Source organism: Propithecus coquereli, unplaced genomic scaffold (assembly GCF_000956105.1).
Source record: "Propithecus coquereli isolate 6110/MARCELLA unplaced genomic scaffold, Pcoq_1.0 Scaffold27, whole genome shotgun sequence".
NCBI lineage: Eukaryota > Metazoa > Chordata > Mammalia > Primates > Indriidae > Propithecus > Propithecus coquereli.
In genome coordinates this window covers 2,442,067-2,463,057 of record NW_012148285.1, presented here as the reverse complement: position 1 = coordinate 2,463,057, position 20,991 = coordinate 2,442,067, and the positions used below count along the sequence as shown (strand labels likewise).

Sequence of the window (20,991 nt, the reverse complement as noted above, 5' to 3'; positions counted from 1 at the left end):
GGGGGGGCCGCGGCGGCGGCGGCGGCGACCCCGCTCGGCGCATTGTTTTTCCTTACGGCGGCGACGGCGGCGGGCCGCGGGCGGGGAGCGGAGCCCGGAGCCCTCTCGTCGTCGGGCCGCGAGCGAATTCATTAAGTGGGGCGCGGGGGGGGAGCGAGGCGGCGGCGGCGGCGGCACCATGTTCCCGGGGACAGCCTGAGCCGCCCGGCCGGGCGCCGTCGCTGCCAGCCGGGCCCGGGGGGGCGGCCGGGCCGCCGGGGCGCCCCCGCCGCGGAGTGTCGCGCTCGGGAGGCGGGCAGGGGATGAGGGGGCCGCGGCCGGCGGCGGCGGCGGCGGCGGCCGGGGGCGGGCGGTGAGCGCTGCGGGGCGCTGTTGCTGTGGCTGAGATTTGGCCGCCGCCTCCCCCACCCGGCCTGCGCCCTCCCTCTCCCTCGGCGCCCGCCCGCCCGCTCGCGGCCCGCGCTCGCTGCTCTGCCTCGCAGCCGGCCGGGCCCCCGACCCCCGCCCGGGCCCTCGCCGGCCCCGCCGCCCGCGCTCGGGGCTGTTTTCGCGAGCAGGTGAAAATGGCCGAGAACTTGCTGGACGGTCCGCCCAACCCCAAACGAGCCAAACTCAGCTCGCCGGGCTTCTCGGCGAATGACAGCACAGGTGAGGAGGGGGCCGGCGGGGCGCGGGGGAGGCCGGGGCCGGAGCTGGCTGGCTGTCCCCCGGAGGGGGAGTACCCGGGCTTCCGGGGGTCGCAGTCGCTGAGACCGGAGCTCGGGAGCGGCGTGCGGAGCGGGTCCCGCAGCCCCTTCTCGACCCCCGCCGGAGGGCTGGAAGTTTGTCGCAGGACTGTCACTGGGCCCGAGTGGGGCAGCACACGCTTGGGTGCGCTGGGCTTCCCCGGAGTTGATATCCTCCTCGCGTGGAAACCGAATGGCACTCCGAGAGAGGAAAAAGTAAAGTGGAGCGTGTGGATTTTGTTTGGTAATGCCCTACGCATCCATCTGCTGCCGTGTGTCGACACACGCGTGGCTGTCTGGAGCAATGACAGCGGAGGGTCCCTTTGATGGTTAGGGAAAGAAAGATTTGCGGCGAAAGGTAACTCGATGTGTTTCGGGATTGGCATCCCATTCTCAGCGCTGCAATCGGAGGACACTCATAGCAGCCGCCAGCTTGCGAGTTATGACTGAGAAGTTTCTGGGAATGTGTTCCTTGGAAGGGTGCTTGGAAGTTATTTTGAAAAGTCTTTTTTTTTGGTCAGCTAGTCATTCCATTTTTCAAAACCTGAAACTTCGTTAGCAAGATGTCATCAAAGTTGCCGTGATGTGTTTCATTTACATCTATAACTTTAAAAGAAAGTTAAACAGCAGATTTTTGAATTCATTTGGGCTGCAGTCTCCATTCGAGCTTGTGTTGCTTTTACAGTGTAGATGTACAAAAAATTATGTCAAGGGATGTAGGAATTACAATTTTTAAAAAAAAATTAGCAAAACACTGACTAAATCTTTTTTTTTCTTATTTAACAGCTTCCTTGGAAACTTTCTTAGGTAATCAAATCAGGTGCCTAAGAGAAGTATTTTTTACTTTTCTATTCATTCAATAATTCTGAGTTTTTCTGGGCTGGTTCAGGGTAACTCGAGCTAGTTGTATTTCCTCTTTCAGAGCGCTCCTTTGCTCTGAAAATTTGTGTGCTGTTGGGAACAATTAGGGCTCTAGCGCAGCTTGCATTTCTCTAGTGCAGTTTTGTAGTAGCAGCATCCGAAAATGTTCATAATGAATGGATCCAAATTGAATTACATTGCTGCCTTCAGATTTGCACTAGACGCAGCTGTTCAACTTGTGGAAATATTTCTGTGTTGGACCACTAGTGTATTCAGAATCTATTTCTACTTTTGAAACAAACCTTGAATTTTGTGGCTTCATTTTGAATACAATTTCTGGAATCCAGTTATGAAAAGCAGCATTTAATTTAATATTAGCTAATGTAGAAGTGAGAGAAAGGATTTAAAAAAATCAGTTGTAAGATTTCTTGTCTAGCTAAAATTTATTAAACAGTGGGGAGGAGTAAATGAGTCTCATGGTATATAAAAGTCACTAATGCTTTTCTTTTTAACAGATAAAAAGTTGAGTTTGACATTAATTTTGTAAAATTAACGTATTGAAGTGAGAAATTTGGAAACCACTATCGTTTAAATGCCCTTTTGCTGCAAAAAGATCTCCAGTGCTTTGTTAATCTTTCCCGTGTATGAGAGTAGGTCATAGCAGGCAAGTTCAGCTTTGACGCTTGTCTCTGAAACTGGTAACTTGAATGGCATTGCAACTGTACTGTTGTTAAATGAAATTATTGTAAAGTTTGTCTTAAAAGGCAGGACAAATTAGTAATAAAAGACAAAAACACTTGTCCTGTTATATACATCCAGCTGTTTCCAAGATGGAGCCAAAAGGATGGCCTTTTGGGGTAATTTCTGTTATTGGATGGTTAGATATTTACTTTAATGTGCTGCTAATCACAGCAAAGTTTATCAGAAAGAATTTTCCACCCTTAACCACTTGTTTCTCTTCCTTCCCAATTTTGACTATTGTGAGGCACAGAGAGACTCTTTTACTTGTCCAAATGTGGGATAAAAAAGTCAGTTTTTAATGGCTCTGATTTAAATAATCCAAAGAATAAAATCATGATCGTACTTAAGTTGGGTCCTCGGTTACATATTCATCACCATCACATTATCGTGAAAGAGTCTATTAGTGTGAGGGACCAAGGAAGGGATCATTATCAAGCACATCAAACAAGGAACAACCTCGTCTGGAGTGACTGCTAGTCTAAGGTACCGAGTAATGAGATGGACCGAGATCTTAAAAATGACTGAAGTATTTACATTAAAAACATTCAAAGGAGTGGAGGCTTTAGTTAGATGGGACAGAGAGACCTGAGAATAACATTCTTGAGGGAATCAACCCTATTTTAGTGTCTCTGAGGGGGGAAGTGTCTCTGAGGCTCCCAGGAGAAAATTGGGCTAGGTGGAGCAAGGTGTGTGCCCTGCACATATGATCAAATTTGAGGGAGGCAACCTCTGTGCCTGGGAAGAGCTGAGGGGTTCGGAGGAGGAGAAGGCGGTGGCTTTGGCAGCCTGAGAATCAGGAGTAACTTGGACTGTGGAGACTGGCCTGTGGGGCCATTGGCGTCACTTAGATGTGTCTGTGGCGGGTAGCGGTGAACTGAGAGAATAATGTCCCTGACATCAGAAGCTTATCAGCCAGGGTGCTCCCTGCAGGGGTGCTTGCAGTCCATCAAGGGGAGCGTTGATGTATACATAGAACTCCCCAGTAAGGTCAGGCAGTGGTCTCAGAGTGATAAATGTCATTGCCATTGATGACAAGTGGAAGTTGCTGAAGGCTGGGAAGGACGTGCAGAGATGATGCAGTAGGGAGTGTGCCCCAAAGGAGGGTAATGAGAGGAAGAAGGAAGAAACCGTACTTTTCACCCCGGTAAACAGCGCTCTGGAGTGGCACAGAATTTGATGGTATTAGTTGTTGATGAAGAGCATTTTCTTGTGTTAGGTTGAAGCCTTAAACACTTTCTCACAGTTGTAGTCTTCCTTTACTCGACACCCTTTATAAGAAGTGGGGACTTTGTGTTACCAGTATATAGTTAGTTGTGTGTTTTGGAAACTTCTTTATTTAATATGTCCAAATTAAAACAGCATATTAGTGTCTTTCAATAGCAGAGATTTATGACTTAAAAGTATAAAAGAAATAAATATCCAGACAAGCAATGGCCTTTTTTTTCCCAATTAGCTTTATGGCAACATTTGCACATAACAGATAGATGATTCATAAAAAAGTTCTTAAAAACTGCATTCTGAAAATCGAACATAGGTATATTTCATCCTATGCTGTGTGAGTGGCCCTAGGCAGTTGTGATTATATTTTATAAGGTGAATCCCTTTAAATGCAGTAGAGAAGCGTATTTAAAGAAAGCTTGTGGTGAATACTGGTACCAACCAAAATACCTTTTACAGCCGAATGATGATCTTGTATGTGTGTGCGGTACTTTCCCTATCAGAGTGCTTTTGTTCCCATCATGTCAGTTTAATCCTCATAACATCCTGTGAAGAGAAGATAATATTATTGCTGTTTTCTAGGTGAGGAGCAAGACTTGAGAGAGTAACATCAAGGGTCAAAACCAATACCAACCTAGATCGTTAAAGTAAATAGTTGTATATATTTATTTTGTAAATCTACCTCTGTAAACATTGAATTTGCTTGAATTGGAGACCCAGGAGCCTGCCATGTTTGGCAGGTTTCCATGACATCACTCCAGCTAGTGAATTGAATCCCTAGGGGGAAACTTTGTAACCACCTGTGGTGGCAAGGAGCAGTGGTGTGTTCTTCCTGCCATGGGCCGGGCCAGGGCTCCCCTTTTCCCTCTGGTTCTGGTGTTGTCTTCAGTCTAAAGTGTGTGGGCTCACGTTCCTTTTACCTCCAGGGATGTCACGTTAGCTTACCTCATCACTAAGTTCTGGCTAAATAGCAGTAGAAGTCTTCATAGAGACTTCTGGGGCTAGGGCTTTTCATGACTTCGCTTTGCTGTTACTTGTAAAAGTAGGGACTTTTGAATAGCTGTGAGAGAGGGTGAGAACGGTGGCTCCATGTGAAGTTCAGGGATGAAGGTGGGTGAGTACGAGTCACACCAAGGGGCTGCCTCCGTGGTGAGTTGAAAGATGGAGAATCACTCCTGTGTAACATTCAAATTGGATTCTGTAATTTGTAGACATAATTGAAAATGACTTATAAGGGGACTGAGGCTTAATCCTGCAGTTGGAAGTGGATGCTTAGATTGTTAGGCTGTGTTTTTACAGCTTCTAAGTTATGGATTGCAATCGTGTGACAAAGTATGTGATTACTTGGGGCTCCATAAGTGCTGACTTTGTATTTTTACTTAATGTATTTGAAAACAAAATAGTTTTAAAAAATGATTTTTGCCAAAGTATATCTTACCTTAAGACAAAGTGTACCTTATTGTGAGTTTTTGAAGGTTAGGCAAGCTTGCCAGTTTAGTTCTTGGGTCACATTAATGAGGACACCACCTCTTTATCTTACTCAAACCAGCATTTCGCGTATATTCCAAGAAACTAGTGGGCACACTAAGAGGTGTTTCTCAAAATAGATTCTGTGCTCTAGTGAGGTTGGTCGTAACTGCAGGCATCCCCAGAGCCTTAGTGTGCGGATGGGCGCTGTGAGTCTTCAAGAGAAGACTGTAGTTTGCACCATTCCCAAGGCTAATTGATCCTTTTTTTATGTAATACGTGGGTCTGCAACCTTTTTCTGCAAAGGGCCAGAGAGTACATATTTGGCTTTGTGGGCCATATGGTCTCTTGTTGCAGCTACTCAACGCTGCCATGTTAGCAGAAAGGAGCCATAGACAATAGCAAACGGGTGGGCATGGCTGTGTTCCAGGAAAACTTTAGTTACAAGAACTGGCATCCGGGCATTTGGCCCGTGGGCCGCAGTTTGGTGAGAATGATGTAACGTGGCACTTAATGCTCGGAGCACCCATGGGGAGCACCAGGCTACTGCAGTCTGGGCCGGTTGTGGTGGCTTTAAGGAAACCAGCAGCAGCAGCACAGGTTTTCTGAGCGCCACAAAGTGAAGCCCAGGCGAGCAGCATGAGACTCTTGGAGTACTTCAGCGCCTGTTAGGAATCTCTCTCTGTCTTTTTTGTTCCCCTTAACAGTTTTATGTACTGCTTTACTTAAAATCTGGCGAATTTAATGGAAAGCCAGGTCACCTCACCAAGTTTTTCTTTGTCCTTTTGCCATCTTATTCTTCACTTACTCTAGTGGCCCAGGTAGCATTTCTCATCCTCTTCCATCACCTCAGGCCCTTGGTGTCCTTTCTTCCTGGGGAACCAGAAGGGAGTGGCTTGGGAGGACTTGGAGAGCGCCCTCAGGAAATATTTGAGGGAATCTGTAGAAGAATATGAAGTATTTGCCCTTCAGAGTTCTCATATTCTTCTTGTAAGTTTTACGTTTAAGGTCATTGCCACTGGTCTTCGGATCCGTTCTGTTTCCCTGATCGTGAGCTCCATGCGTGTGTGCTCTCACCCAGCGACCCGCCTGGCTGGCCTTAGGAGCGCTCGGGCCAGAGGGCGTTTGGGGCACGTTACACCAGCTCTCTGAGCCTCGGTGTCCTCATCTGTAAAGTAGAGGAAATAACGGTTCCCGTCTTGGTAGCCTGCGCCAGGGTGTGGAAGTGCCTGGTCTGGAGTAAATGCTCAGTGAACGGGAGCTGGTGCTGCAGTCACCAGAGAATGTGGGTGTGCCTCGTAGTTGTGGGGCTTCCTGGGAGTGCTAGTCTGATTGCGCTGAGACCTGTTTCTCAGTAGTTCTGGAAGGGACAATAGCCAAGTGCTCATCCCCACAGAGGCCCATGTGGAGGCACATCTGTTGCAGTGTAGCCTCCCAGCAGATAGATAGCCAGGAATTCCGTAATTAATACCATTGATTCTGCCTCCATTTTGGATTGCATTTTTTTAAATAGGAACATGATGGCTACGATATTTTAAAATTACAAAAACTTAAGTGGTATCACGCATCCTGAAAATTCTTGATAGTTTTGAAGCATATTCCATGGACTGTTTAAGCAGCAAACAAGTATGTGATTCTGTTTCTTTACTGTGTATATTATAATTCACTTTGAGGTACCCGTTAAGGAGTAGCAGTGTACAGAGGATTCTGATGGATGCCTTTGAGTAGCTTAGAACTGTCTTGACGCAATAAGGTTTAGAGGCAAAACTCGAGGGAAGAACACGAAATGCAGTCAAGTGTAAAATGCCTGAGTCAGAAAGGCAATCTGAGGAGGGCTTCGTTTATTCCCCTGCTGTTTCCTGAATGACCCGTGTGCAGAAGCCCAGGGCTGGATGCCTGAGTTGGGGGCAGCACTGAGGCAGGCTCGGGGATAGGCGAGGGGCCTTGGGCTACCAGGAGTAGCTTGGTGAGTCCTCTTGTTGAGCCAGCCCGGGGAAGCCTGCATGTTTTCCATGCCTTCTGGGTTGCTGGGAGAAGCACCTGGCTGTGACATGGTGCTTCTTGTCTCCTGTGGTGTCATCACAGGCTGGTAGATTGCATCGCAGTTCTGATTGTCTCCAGACAGTCTCTAGTAAGCTCTCAAACTCCTGGCCATGCCCTTTGGTTTTCAGCCCACTCTGAGGTCTTTTCCTCCCGATGCACCCCGTCCTCGGGATGCCTTCCATTTCTCACGGGCGTATCAGGTCTGCTGTGGCTGTCCGCAGCTCCTGCTTTAACTGGGGAGAGGATGCCAGCCTTCCCAATTCAGTCGTAAGCTTAGCCTTAGGGAAATTCTCACGTTGTGGCGAGTCATTGATGTACAAATGTAAGCCATTGCACCAGTACTTGTCAGGGGCTTTTGCACGTCCAGCTTTCTCTGGGGGCTGCTGTCCCCTGACAGGAGTGCTACAGTACGGCCACACGCAGGGTCCTGTAGACGCACCCTGGTGAGGTCAGGTTCCGTCTTTGACTTGAAGAGATTTGAGTGAGGGCGCACAGAGAAGGTGTGCGAAAGGCATGGGAGTGAGCAAGAGTGGCCCCCCTTTTTGTTTTTTTAAAAAAGTTCTTAGAAAGTATAGATAAAGACTGTTGCTGTCTTTAAAAAACTGCCTTTAGGGTGTTTTCTGGTTCTAAATTTAGGAAGCAAGGCTATTTTTGAGATCCGTGTCTAAAAGTCAAATTCTTTTTTAAACTTACCCTTAAGAAATACTTTGATATTATCCCGTGTGACATTTTCCCCCGTGTTTCATTTCCATTAATCAAAAGAATGTTTAGTTGAACCATTGCTAAGAATAGTAAAATCTAATGGTGGAAATAATTCCACTTGACTAAATCTGGCTCTCCTTCCCATTTCTAGGTGTCCTGCCTGCCACTGTTTGAAAATCTCTTAATTTGCCACTCTTTCTAATATGCCTGTACCTTACTGTATACAGTAGGTATTCCTTGCAGTTGCACCTAAATCAAACTTTTGAATTTTAATAATCTATAATCAGAGAAAATGAGCTGTTTAATGAGGTTGTACAATTCTGTTATAAAGCAAATTCTTTTTATAATTCAAAAAATTTTCTTCCCAAATATTTATATTTTTCATATCAAAACTACCACTTATACATGTTTTAACTTTATAGTTAGACAGTGAAATACAAAGAAAAATAAGCTACTGTTCTTTATGATAACTTACAGAGAAGGCATGTACAACATTTAAGCAGATTTTGGTATTTGATTACAAGCTGAATGGTGACACTCAGGAGCTATAGAATTCTATCAAAATAATTAGGGTTTGCTTTGACAATTATGGACTATAAGAGCTTGACCCAATTCCTTTGGATTAAAATATTTTGAGTATTTGTCACCTGATTAAAAGTAGAACCTTCTAACTATGACTCAGAGTTGAAGGAAATGTCAGAGCTTTTTATACTGGAGGCCGGCGGCGTGGTACTGAGGAGGAGCCCTGGCTTTACTCAGAGTGGACGCTGAACCCCGGCTCCCAGCTCGTCAGCTCTGTGACTTGGGCTGGTGACTTCGCATTTGAGCTTTGGGGGACAGGCTGTGTTTGTGTGTGCGTGTGTTTGATCTCCAAAAGGGATTTTTAGCCAAGTGCAGGTCCGGGCTACTTGGAAGGCTGAGATGGGAGTATTGCTTGAGGCAGGAGTTCAAGGCCACAGTGCGCTACGAATGTGCCTGTGAATAACCCCTGCTCTCCAGCCTGGGCACATAGAGAGACCACTGTCTCTAAAAATAAAACTCAGTTAAAAAAAAATGAATAAAAGGGATTTTTTCCCCTACAATTTTCCATTTCTGCCCACATTGATTAGCTTGGTGTATTGGTCTGTTGTGGCGCCTGGCATACAGCAGGTTGGGCAGCTATTACTGTTTAATTGTATGGGAAGGTACTAGACATCACCCGCCTCTCAGGCCAGGAGGCTTGGGATGATGTAGCCTGACCCAGAACTAGGCCTTGGGAGCTTCTCACTGAGTAAATGGGAAGCTGCTGCACTGCCTGTTTCCCTTTTGGTACCAGGTCTGGTGCGGCTTTGGAACCAGTTTGTAAAAGATGAATTAAGAGCTAAAATTCGGGTGTCCTACAAAATGGGTAATAGTTTGACTGACTGACTCACTTTACTTAGTCGTTGCACTTCAGCTATTCTTTATTGGAAAATTGAACTCTAAGTGAAACTGTGTTTCTAGTTATTGTTTGAGAACAAGGGTTTGGTTTAAGTTAGGAGTTAGAGAAAAGGGAAAAGTGAGTACAGAGAAATTATAAACACAGGGTTCTTTTAGAAAACAGAGTTAGGGGAGAAGATAGCCTTGGGATCACTATCCAGTTTAGTCAGGTTGCTTGACTGAAAGAAATACCAGTGAAGCTTCATTTCCTCCTTGGATCAGCTACCACTGATCTTGAATGGAACAGATTTAGCTCTGTGCTGTATTGGGAGAATTTTCTCTTCCTACAGTTTCTATAATAGGAAATTCTTTCATTGGAAGTTACTGTTTTTCCATTCTCCTAGATATTTTAAATATGACGATTTATGTTTTTTACTAGTAAAAATTATCCCACTGTGAACAAAGAATTTTTTCCCCTAATTTGTGGATATCTTTACATTAAACTTCATTTATATGTTTAGTAAATAATCTTTATTAAAAATAATAAAAAGACATAAAATATTGACAGGTTTTGTCATTTTGGTTAATCCTCTACTACTGTTGAAATCTTTTTTTTTTTTGTGGTCAGGGGTGGGGTGACGTGGGACAGGGTCTCACTCTCTTGCCAGGGCTAGACTGCAGTGACATCATCACAGCTCAAATGCAACCTCAAACTCTTGGGCTCAAGCGATCTTCTTGCCTGAGCTTCCCAAGTAGCTGGGACTATAGGTGTACACCACAATGTCCAGCTAATCTTTTCTGTTTTTTGTAGAGATGCAGTCTTGCTCTTGCTCAGGCTGGTCGTGAAAGAATAGTTTTTTGTTTGAAGAGCACATCCTGCCCAGAGTTGAACTTCTCTTGAAAAATCTGTGAGGGGATCATTTCAATTATTGAAAGAGAATCCAGTGTTTTGTTTTTGCTGATGACTTTCTGAGACTCTGAAGGTTTAAGGGAAAACCGATTTTTTTCCCCAACAGTAAGAGAGTGGGTTTGGACATTTCCTTTGTTTGAGATGCCTGTGTTCTCGTGGTCATGTCTGGATCAGTGCTCTCAGTAGGCTTTTCTGTGATGATGGCTCTGTCTCTCTCTGCACTGCAGGGTGCTGGGACCGTGAGCCATGCGTCGTAACTGAGTGCTTGAGATGTGATTAGCGTGACTCAGGAACTAAATTTTAAATTTTATTTAAGTTTAATTGAGCAAATGTAAATAGCCACTTGTGGCGAGCGGCTAGTGTATCAGACTGCAAAGCTCTGTACATTTGCTTATCCTGTTTGTCTAGAGTTTTCTTTAAGATATTTATGACCTAAGTTCCTTTTAAAAGACCATCTTTTAAAGGTGCTCTCTCAGAAATATTCGTGGCTTAGGTCACTCTGTTGAGGATTATTCCCTCATTTACACTGTGGTGTAGGCCCTGGTGATCTAGTAGGGACATGACACGCCCAGTCTCTCCCTTCATGGGATCCTGAGCTGGTAACTGCAACAGTGTGTGACCTTGGAGGGGAGGCACTGTGCGTTGACCGGGGCACCGGACAGGGACTGAGCCCGTTCTGAAGGGTCTTGGAAGGCCACCTGGGGGTAGTGACATGAGCACTGACACCTGAGGATGGATAGGAGCTGGCAGGTGAAACTATTCCAGGCATAGGGAACAGCATGAATAACAAATGTGGAGGTCTAGAGGTATAAACTCTTGATCATGTAACAGTTTTTGCAAAAACAGTTTTGTTTTTGGTTTACATTCACTGGGCTATCAAAATTTAGGAGGCCTCATGGTTTTGCTTCTGAGAGGGTGGAGGCTAATGGTATGGGGCCTGCTCTGGGGGAGTTTTTTGGGCCTGGGCTCCAGTTTCAACTCTACCATTTCATTTTTTTAAATTCAAATTTTTAAATGCATGTAATGTGTGAGGCACTGTGCTACGCCCTGGTGATAGCAGTGATGGCAGAAGCTGCTCCTGTCGGAATTCTGAGTGAGTAATATGGGTGGGCGTCCAGCAGTCCCCGACCCATGCCTGTGTCATTCCAAACTGAGATCAGTGTCTGAAAGAACCAGATGCTTCAGGCTTGGTGGTCGGGGAGACTTGTCAGAGGAATGACACTGGTGCCTGTTGCAGGGTGACTGAGGGGTCAGCTTGGGCATCTGAAGGTGAGGTAAGGTCATGGAGAGCCTTGAATGTCAGACCAAGGAGTCTGGGTCATCTTTTCAGAGCTTAAAAAACAAAGTTTTAAGAAACCCACCATGTTCACGGTAATTGGGGGAAGCTCTTGTGATTTGTTTGCCAGAAGTCTAGATCAGCTCTTTCCAAGGTGTATTTTTCCATCCAAGCTCAAATTTGCAGAGAGAGAGTTGACAACTTCCTTCCCCTTCTCAAGCCCCATTTTTGGAGGGAAGAGGACCCTGTGAAAACCAACTTAGGAATTGGAGCTAGTGTTCTTTCTTAAGATATTGGGAAATTTTTGTACAAACATGAGAATTTTCTTTAAAAGATTTTTTAAAAATTCTTTTGACTAGGTAATGTAGTCATGTGGTTCAAAATTCCAACAAGTGAAAAGAATATTTGATGAAAAACCTTCCTCTTACCTGTTTCTGGAGTCACTGGTTGTTCCCCTCTCCATAGGCAACCAGTGTTTGCTGTTTCTTAGGTATCATTCTAGAGATGCACTATGCATAGTTTTTTACCCTAAGTAGCTCATTATACATGTTATTCCCCTATAGATGCATTTTGGACTGATAAATATCTCAGAGTGCTTGAAATTATTAACATTAGAAGTGCAGGTTTCATTCTAAAAGTCCTCTTTTTTTAACGGTAAAATGTTTGGTGCTGCACTTAGATAAATAACACAAAATGATTTCAGTGTTTTCACTATATTATATGAATAGGAAGAATTAAAGTTTTTAAAAAATTTCGTGTTATCTCAAAAAATACTAGGGGGTTTGTTACTGTTACCAAAGCACATGTGATGTAGCCAGTTCACACCAAAGTTCTGTTTATAGTTTCTCAGTTCCTAGAAAAGATTTTTAAAAACCTCTGGCTTTTGATACCCGCCTTATTAGTTGATAAACAAATACCTGTAGGTCAAAAACCTACTTTGACACCAATCAGATAAAGTAAAAATTAGTTTCTTGCTTGGTAGGGCTTCTAAGCACATTCATGTTAACTCTAGACCTTTTCTTTAATTTAGTTAATTATTCTAGAGATCGTAAAACACTGAGTAGGACCCAAAAGTCCCTTTAAGAAAAGGAAGGGTTAAGGGCCGGGCGCGGTGGCTCACACCTGTAATCCCAGCACTCTGGGAGGCCAAGGCGGGAGGATCATTTGAGCTCAGGAGTTCAAGACCAGCCTGAGCAATAGCGAGACCCTGTCTCTACTAAAAAAAATAGAAAGAAATTAGCTGGACAACTAAAAATATATATAAAAAATTAGCCAGGCATGGCGGCGCATGCCTGTAGTCCCAGGTACTCGGGAGGCTGAGGCAGGAGGATCGCTCAAGCCCAGGAGTTTGAGGTTGCTGTGAGCTGGGCTGATGCCATGGCACTCTAGCCTGGGCAACAGAGTAAGACTCTGTCTCAAAAAAAAAAAAAAAAAAGAAAAGAAAAGAAGGTTGAATCAGTGAAGCTTCATCAGAAGAGTAGTTGAGTTCCCTGCCATTGCAGATCTGGGAGAAGGAACCTGATAGGTACTTAAGAGGGGAAGATAAGATTGAGCATCTTTAAATTAAAATGTCAGGATGGAGAGCAAAAGTGATAATTAGATCCTTTTTAGGGGTAAAAAGATATATGCTAATGTGTATGTAGGAAATTTCTAGAAGGAAGTTTTTAGAAATTGTTTCTCAGGAGTTGAGCTGGGGATGTTTTGAGGACTCTCTATTTTTCATTTCAGATTCTTCTGAGTGCTTTTTTTTAAGCCAAAAATCATAAATGTATTATTTTTATAATGAAAAAGTAGTTAAGAACAAGTCAAATCCAAAGCAAAACATCTTTTGGGGGGGGTATACATTTATTTATTTATTTTTGTATTTATGGTTAGGAGAATCTGTTGTATAGTGAGAAATAGTTTTGATTAATTCCTGTTGCAAAATCTTTAGACTTCTAGCAAGAACTAGTTAAATAAAGTGCAAATTACCTAAGAGGTGCCATCCAGAGATGAGAAAATGTGGCTAGGCATGGTGGTTCATGCCTGTAATCCTAGCACTTTGGGAGGCCTAGGCACGAGGATCGCTTGAGGCGAGGAGTTTGTGACCAGCCTAGACAATAGTGACACCTGGTCTCTACAAAAAATTTTTAAAAAATTAACTGGGTGTGGGGTCTTCTGTCTTAGTCCCAGCTACTCAGGGGGCCAAGCAGAAGGATTGCTTGAGTCTAGGAGTTTGAGGTTGCAGTGAGCTAGGGTGATGCCATTGTACTTCAGCCTGGGCAACAGAGTGAGACCCTGTCTCAAAACAAAAAGTGGAGGGTATTGTGTTTTGGTGTGATGTCTAGTCATTACTTCCTTTGTCACAAGCTCCATTTTAAACATAATCTTTATATTAGAGGTTTCTGCATTGATTTGCTGAAAGCTACAAGACCTAAGAGCAGCTAATGTTTGAGTATTTTGAAATAATGTCAGATTTCTGTACGTGAGCAACATTTATTGTATTACTACATTGGGTACAAAATGTTGCATGTAGATTATGATATTCCTTTTGGACAAAATACTACTTTTGAAAAGTTCTTTAAAGTGCCTTTTCTTGTCCAGCCCTCTAAGCTTATTTGAACACTAAAAATACTTTAACTAATATTGAACCCATTTCAGATTTTATACTCAAACTGTAAACACTCCAGCTGGAAAGTGGAGCACCTGGAACCATTCCAGGCGTTAGCACCTGGTGCTGAAGTTAATCACCTTGTCCAGGACACTCCTGGGAGGGGGTCATGGGCTGCCTTTTAAAAAAAATCACTTTGTTTAATTACTTAAACTAGTAGTTCACATGTCTCAAAAAATCAGGACAAAAGCTGTAGAGAAAAGGCCTCCCTCCACCTAGTTCTGCCCCTGGGGATAGTCTGTGCTCTCTTTCAGGGTGTCTTTCTATGTTCCGGCAGATGCTATTGTCTCTTCTTAGCTCCCTCTTCCCCCTTCCTGCCTTTTTCTTCTTAACTGAGGTAGCGTGCTATACATATGGTTGCATAACTTAACTCTCTTGTTATAGTTGCCTAGTATTCCTTTGTATGAGATGTGCCATGATTGATTTAATCCTCTCCCCACTGATGGACATTTAGGTTATTTTCAATCTTGTCTTCTCACGAACAGTGCTTTAATGAATAGCCCTGTACAGTTATGTGTATAAGTAAATCTGTAGAACAGATTCCTAGAAATGGAATTAGGGGTTAAAAGGCGTATGCATTTGTAATTTTGATCATACCTAATTTTCCTCCAAGAGCTTGAGCGTTGGTGAAGTCTTAAAATTTTAAAAGCAGCATACATATTCTCAGTGTAGACATCACTGTTTTATGTATATTCTTTATTAACATAGTCTAGTGATGAATAATATTCAAGTTGTTTTTCAGTTTGTGATTGTCCATCATGTTGTACCTCTCAGTGATTTCTGATTTATCTCTAATTTTATGGTGTTCTTTTTGGACTTAATGTATTTATTTCTTCTTTTTGGCTGTGAAATAGCCCCTACACTTCCATGTCTTGTACGCTGACTCCGAGTCTGCTTTCATGTCCAAAACACGCAGTTTCCCCCTTTCTCCTGACTGTGCGTTGCTGCCTACCAGCTACTGCTCACAGCCACCTTCTGTCCCACCGTTGTACCCACCCTTTGGGGCTGAGAGAGGCAGCACACAAACTGGTCAAAGAAACTTAAAGTTGTCTTAGCTGTCTGGGGGTGGTACTTCCCTGTTACTTGTAAGTGCACCAAATAAAAATAGGCTGGCAGCATTTCCAAGATGGTTTAGGGTTCAATGTGACAAAGAACTTACAGTCAGGACTGTCTGGGGTTCCTTAAATAGAAGATAAATAGCAAACATTCAACGAAGCAAGATTTTTTTTGATACCTGATGCAGCGTGGCCATGGAGTACAGTAGGGAATGAAAAAAATAAAATGCTAAAAAAGTTTTTTTAAAGGAATAATAGCTTACAATAAAATGCTAAAATCTATCATGCAAAGTAGATTTTACCTTTTCTGGGTGGAATTATTCTTAAAATTATATAAAACGCATTTCTATAAATTAGATATTTACCCCCTTATTTACATTATAATTTCTAAGGTTCCATAGTTTTATTTCAGTTAGTTTCATCTAATGCTATACCTTGGTTTCCTTCTCTTCACTTCAAACTTTGTAGTTCATGACATTTAAATATTTAAGTGTGCTTATTAGGCAAGTTTCCATCTAAAAAAGTCCCCCTGGCTATATCCTTCTGTAACATGAATATTTATCCCATAATTCAGCCATAAATTTGGGTTTAATAAACCAAATTGTCTTATAGTCCTCAACACAGCACATATATTTATACTAAAGGCTAGGATTTGGATTTCATTCTTTTTCTGTTATAGTGTTATATACTTTGTGTGTGTGTGTGTGTGTGTGTGTGTGTGTGTGTGTGTGTGTGTTTAATAGAGAAAGGGTCTCACTCTTGTCTCCCAGGCTGGCACTCCTGAACTTAAGCGATCCTCCCACCTCTGCCACATGAGTAGCTGGGATTACAGGCGTATGCCGCCATGCCAGTCTAAGTTTTTAATTTTTTGTAGGAACAAGGTCTTGCTATGTTGCCCAGGTTGGTGTCAAACTCTGGGCCTCAAGTGATCCTCCTGCCTTGGCCTCCCAAAGTGCTGGGATTATAGGTGTGAGCCACTGTGTCTGGCCGTGAGTGATATTTAACTCGATATTAACAATGATCTTCCTCGTTTAGAGCATTCTAGTGGAGTCTTTCCTACCTTGTCAGATCCACATAGCAACAGCAGGAAGGCCTTTCCCACTACATCAAATTCGTACCTACCGAGGGAATCCCGTCATCATGGAGTTTTTCTCTTTGAAACTCACTACAGCAAAACAACCAGCTTGTGCCTGCTTGGCTTGCTGTCTTCCATTCCTGCCTGTTTGGAGTATTTCTCTTTCCTCAGTGTCCTTTCCCCGTACAATTCTGCTCACAGTTTGCCTCTTATCTGAAGCCTTTCCTGCTTTCTTTGACTCCCGTATTCCACTTGGCTGTGAGAATTGGTGTTCGTGGGCTTCTCAGTTTGATCATAATGCCCTGGGGAGGCAGACTGTTATTCAAGTCTCAGGGACACCCAGTGACTTGCCACCTCGGGGCGGGCGGTGGGGAGGCTGACTGCCAGGCCTCCTGATTCTGAGGAGGGGCAGGACTTTCTACTCAACGTAAATGTAAGGTCACTGTTAAGAATGAAGTAAAACCTCATTATTTTGTGCTAATTAGGGGGTGGTGTATTTGCATAAAAGAAGGCTGAATTACAGAAGATTTTTAGAAGGAATTTGCTTTAATTAGTTCCTAATAGTCATTAAAAAAAAAGATTAGATGTCTTTTGGGAACTTGTTTAAATGCCTAGATTAAAATTACTTATAATGGAATAAATGTTAATAAAACAGTGCTTTTTTCCTTTTTTTTTTTTTTTTGTATTTCCGCTCTCCATTGTTGTAGAGTTGTTCCATTGTTTATTTGTACAATTCCCAAGAATTTTTAAAGCAACGTAAGCTTTAATTCTACTAGAATTGCCACAGATGACCAGAGCTATTGAGAAATGGTACCTGTTGCGTGCCGGCCCGGTACCAGGTGTGGGGTGCTGGGGTCTTCACGGGCGTTGTCTGGGTCAGTTCTTACAAGCTGCCTTCGCAGATGGGCTTGTTGACAGTGGTAATAGTGACTGATACTCACTGAGTCCTTATTGCATGCTAGGCTCAGTGCTAAATGCTTTGTACACGTTGCATGATTCAGTTCTTTCATCGAGGACTCTGTGAGGCAGGTGCTACTTTCCTTTCGGCTTTGGATTTGGGGGGCACACACAGGGAGGAAGTTGCTAGTGACAGCTGCCATTGGAACCAGGACCTGGCTGGGTACTCTTCTCACTATACTAGACTGCACTTCCTGTGTCGTTAGTGTCTAATTAGCAATATATCAATAAACACACCGAGAGAGTCTAGAATGATCTTTAGGTCTTCTACCACTCTGTGGAGTCCTCATCTTTAGATGTGAGCTTTTCTAGGACGCTTTGCTCTTGTTGGATCAAGTTTTTGTATCCAGTTTTTTTCCCTTCAATTTTTCTTAAATTGACAAAAATTATATTATGTATCATATACAGCATGATGTTTTGAAATGTGTATACATTGTGGATTGTCTAAATTGAGCTAATTAATATGTGTACATCTCTCTGTATCTAGTTTTGACTTAGGAATTAAAAATTCTTTTTGCAGGCATAGTGGTGGGCGATTATAGTCCTATTTATTCAGGAGGCTGAGCCTAGGAGTTTGAGGCTGCAGAGAGCTGTGATGACTGTACTGCACTCCAGCCTGGGTGACAGAGTGAGACCTGTCTCTTAAAAAAAAAATCTTTTTGAAAGTCTTTCCATGGTAGGTGAGTAGGTGAATAAAAGTATTTAGCTTTTGAAAGTTTTAAGAGAAGCATTTGAGTAGGCAGGATTATAGTACAAGTCCGAGGATACAGGAAGAAAAAAATCAGTTTCTCCGATACTCTCACTCAACAATCAACACAGCAGATGTGTGGGGGTTCCCCCACCACCAAGCAAGCAATCAGTTCTGCAGCCAGTACCAGCCGGCAGGCCTCTAATTCAGTTAAGTTCTTACACTGTCTACCTGGAGGTAGTATCAGATCCCATGGGGTGAGGGCTCGGTCCCCAAGACTGCCCCCATTCTGACGCCAGTAGCAAGCCCCAAGTTGTTTTACCTGTGCTTCTGACTAGCCAGCTATACATCGGGGTTCCCAAGACCCCCTCCTTGAGTTCAGTTAGGTAGAGTGGCTCACAAAACTCAAGGAAACACGTTTACTGGTTTTTTATTGTAAAGGACATTACAGAGGACACCAGTGAATACCAGATGACAGGGCCTCCCAGTTTCACCTTCCAGAAACTAGTGCTCAGCTATCTGGAAGCTCTCTGAGCCCAGTCCTTTTGGGTTTTATGGAGGCTTTATTATGTAGGCATAATTGATTAAGCCATTGACCATTGGTGAGCCACTTAACCTTCAGCCCCTCTCCCTTCTCCCGAGGTTGGGGATCAGCTGAAAGTCCTGACCCCCTAATCATGCCTTGGTCTTTTCTGTAACCAGCCCCATCCTAAAGCTACCTAGGAGCTGCAGCCATCAGGCGACTCATTAGCATACAAAAAGATACCACTTTGGAGTTTCCAGGGATTTTAGGAATTGTCTGCCAAGAAACAGAAGGAAGACCAAATATATATTTCGCATTTCGCAAAATCTCAACAAGTAATGCGGAAAGAAAATCTCAGGCCACTGTACTCCAGCCTGGGCAACAGAGTGAGACCTTGTCTTAAAAAAAAAAAAAAAATCTATAAAGAAAGGAGCAGAGAATAGGGATGCAGGAGAGAAATTAAGAGTGGGTAGGGAAGAGAAAATGTGTGTGGGAGGGGAGTTTCATAGTTGGAAATAGAGAAATAAGAACACACCACAAAACAGCATCTGAACCCTTACATTGTTTATTTCTCACACTACCCTTGCTCATTCTACATTATGCTATTTAATCTTTGCCTCAATTTTAGAATTGAGGTTGATTGAAGCTGAGGTGTAGCCATAGAGTGATACACACCTGCATGGTCCCCTGGAAGGTGAAGAGGCAGCAGAACAGAGGTGTAAAGAGAAAGATGAGTAAACAGTGTGACACTTAAGAGGATTCATCACTCAATTCTGTTTCTGTTTTCAGAAAATAGTAATAAATGTTAGGATTACTCACTATCTTATATCTTTGATTAAACAAGTTTGTTGAAATTGAGATTATATATCCTCTAGCTGGTGATCTCCTCTGTAATTCATGTCATCCATTCAGCACGTACATTTATTGAGTGCCTAATATACACTAAGCATTTTATGCTAAGCACTGAGTAGACAGTGGTGAACAAACCAGACAGGATCCCCGCTTTCGTGGCGCTTACAGCCTCATCAGTTATAATATGAAGGTGGCAGTATCATGTTAGCTGTAAAAGGGTTCCTACTTCTGGTCTATAGACAGTATGATACACTGATTTCTAAATGTTTTGACAGAAAAACCAATTCTGTCAATACAAAGAATTAGGGGCCCCAAATATGGTTCAGAGAAAAAAATGAGATATTATGACAAAGAGGAGACTTTAGAAAACCTGAAAAAAGGTGTGTTTTGTGGATTATTTGGCTAATGCCTTTGAATTTTTCAAATAAAACTGTTTTCAAATGTTTTTGGCTGGACAGATTGATTCAGCCACTTACCTGGTGTTTGATTCTGTAAAATGAAAAGCTTTTTTTTCAGAGTACCTGATAGTAGTCACTCCTTATTTAAGGTGAAATGCTGATTTCTGATCATGATAAATAAGAATGGGTCTTAGAATATGTGTGGGTACCATTTGTCTTTCAGAGTTTATAAGTGATCCTCACTGTAACAGAGTCTCTGTGTGTAGACTGACTACTTGGGTTTCCTAGTCTAGAAGTGAATGTCCTTGGTTACCTCGCTCAGTAAACACCTTGTGTTCCCTGAGACTGGCTGAGGTTGGTTGTGGCCCTTACTGTTTTCCTTATTCCTTACTGGGTCTCCTCACCCTTTTATAAGTGTTATAGAAATGGAGACGGTCATAGCTTTTTTTTTTTTTTTCCCAGAGTTGGGGTCTTGCTCTATTGCCCAGAACTCAGTGCAATGGTGTGGTCACAGTTCACTGCTGCCTCGAACTGCTGGGCTCAAGTGATCCTCCCGCCTCAGCCTCCTGAGTAGCTGGAACTATAGGCATGTGCCACCATGCCCAGCTAATTTAAAAAAAAAAATTATTTTATTTTTTTAGAGATGGGGTCTTGCTATGCTGCCCAGGCTGGTCTCAAACTCCTGCCCTCAAGTGATCCTTGTGCCCCAGCCTCACTGGGATTATAGGTGTAAGATACCGTGCCTGGCTTGTAGCTGCTTTTTTTTTTTCCCTCAGATCAGCTTAATGAAAAGGCTGGACTCCAAATTCATGTCCAGAAAGCTCCAAAACAGAGAATATTCTTGTCCCTAGCTATGGAAGTGTGCAGGTGGTACTTGCTACTTGCTATGTGTTGAGAAAGTCTCCTGCTAAGGGCAAAGGCCCTGTGAAAGCAGGATGCCCACAGATCTCACGCAGCCCTTAGCCTTGCATTCTCCCAGGTCCCCTGGTGACTGGCAGAGAGAAGAACGGAATTTACCTGGGATTGGAAGTGATAGCTGTTAATCTTGAACCTTAGGAACTTCTTGTGATTCAGATTGCTCTTGCTCAACCCATGTGTTGGGACACTGGTGTGTAGAAAGCATAGCTGTGCTGTGTTGCAGTAATCTTGCCTGACTTACGACTCCCCTTTGTCAGTTTTTTTGTTGCTGTTGTTGTTTTGTTTTGTTTTTTGAGATAGGGTCTTGCTCTGTTGCCTGGGCTACAGTGCAGTGGTATAGCTCGCTGCAACCCCCAGCTCCTGGGCTGATGTGATCCTCCTGCCTTAGCCTCCCAATAAGCTAGGACTACAGACGTGTGCCACTGTGCCTGGCTAATTTTTTTATTTTTTGTAGAGACGGGGTCTTGCTATGTTGCCCAGGCTGTTCTCAAATTCCTGGGCTCAAGCGACTCTCCTGCCTTGGCCTTCCAAAGT

At 43.4% G+C, this 20,991-nt stretch overlaps 1 protein-coding gene across 3 annotated transcripts in view; it reads left to right on the top strand.

Moving 5' to 3' along the window:
- The first annotated feature begins 365 nt into the window (after positions 1-365).
- The window catches only part of CREBBP (CREB binding protein), a 136,854-nt gene continuing 116,228 nt past the window's right edge, over positions 366-20,991 (top strand). Inside the window, exon 1 of one of the 3 annotated variants that reach the window (XM_012647740.1) lies at positions 366-648. In XM_012647740.1, coding sequence (XP_012503194.1) covers positions 564-648 — 85 coding nt within the window. In that variant the 5' untranslated portion in view covers positions 366-563. The remainder of the gene's footprint in view (positions 649-20,991) is intronic. The other 2 variants (XM_012647739.1, XM_012647738.1) reach the window with 2 other exon arrangements.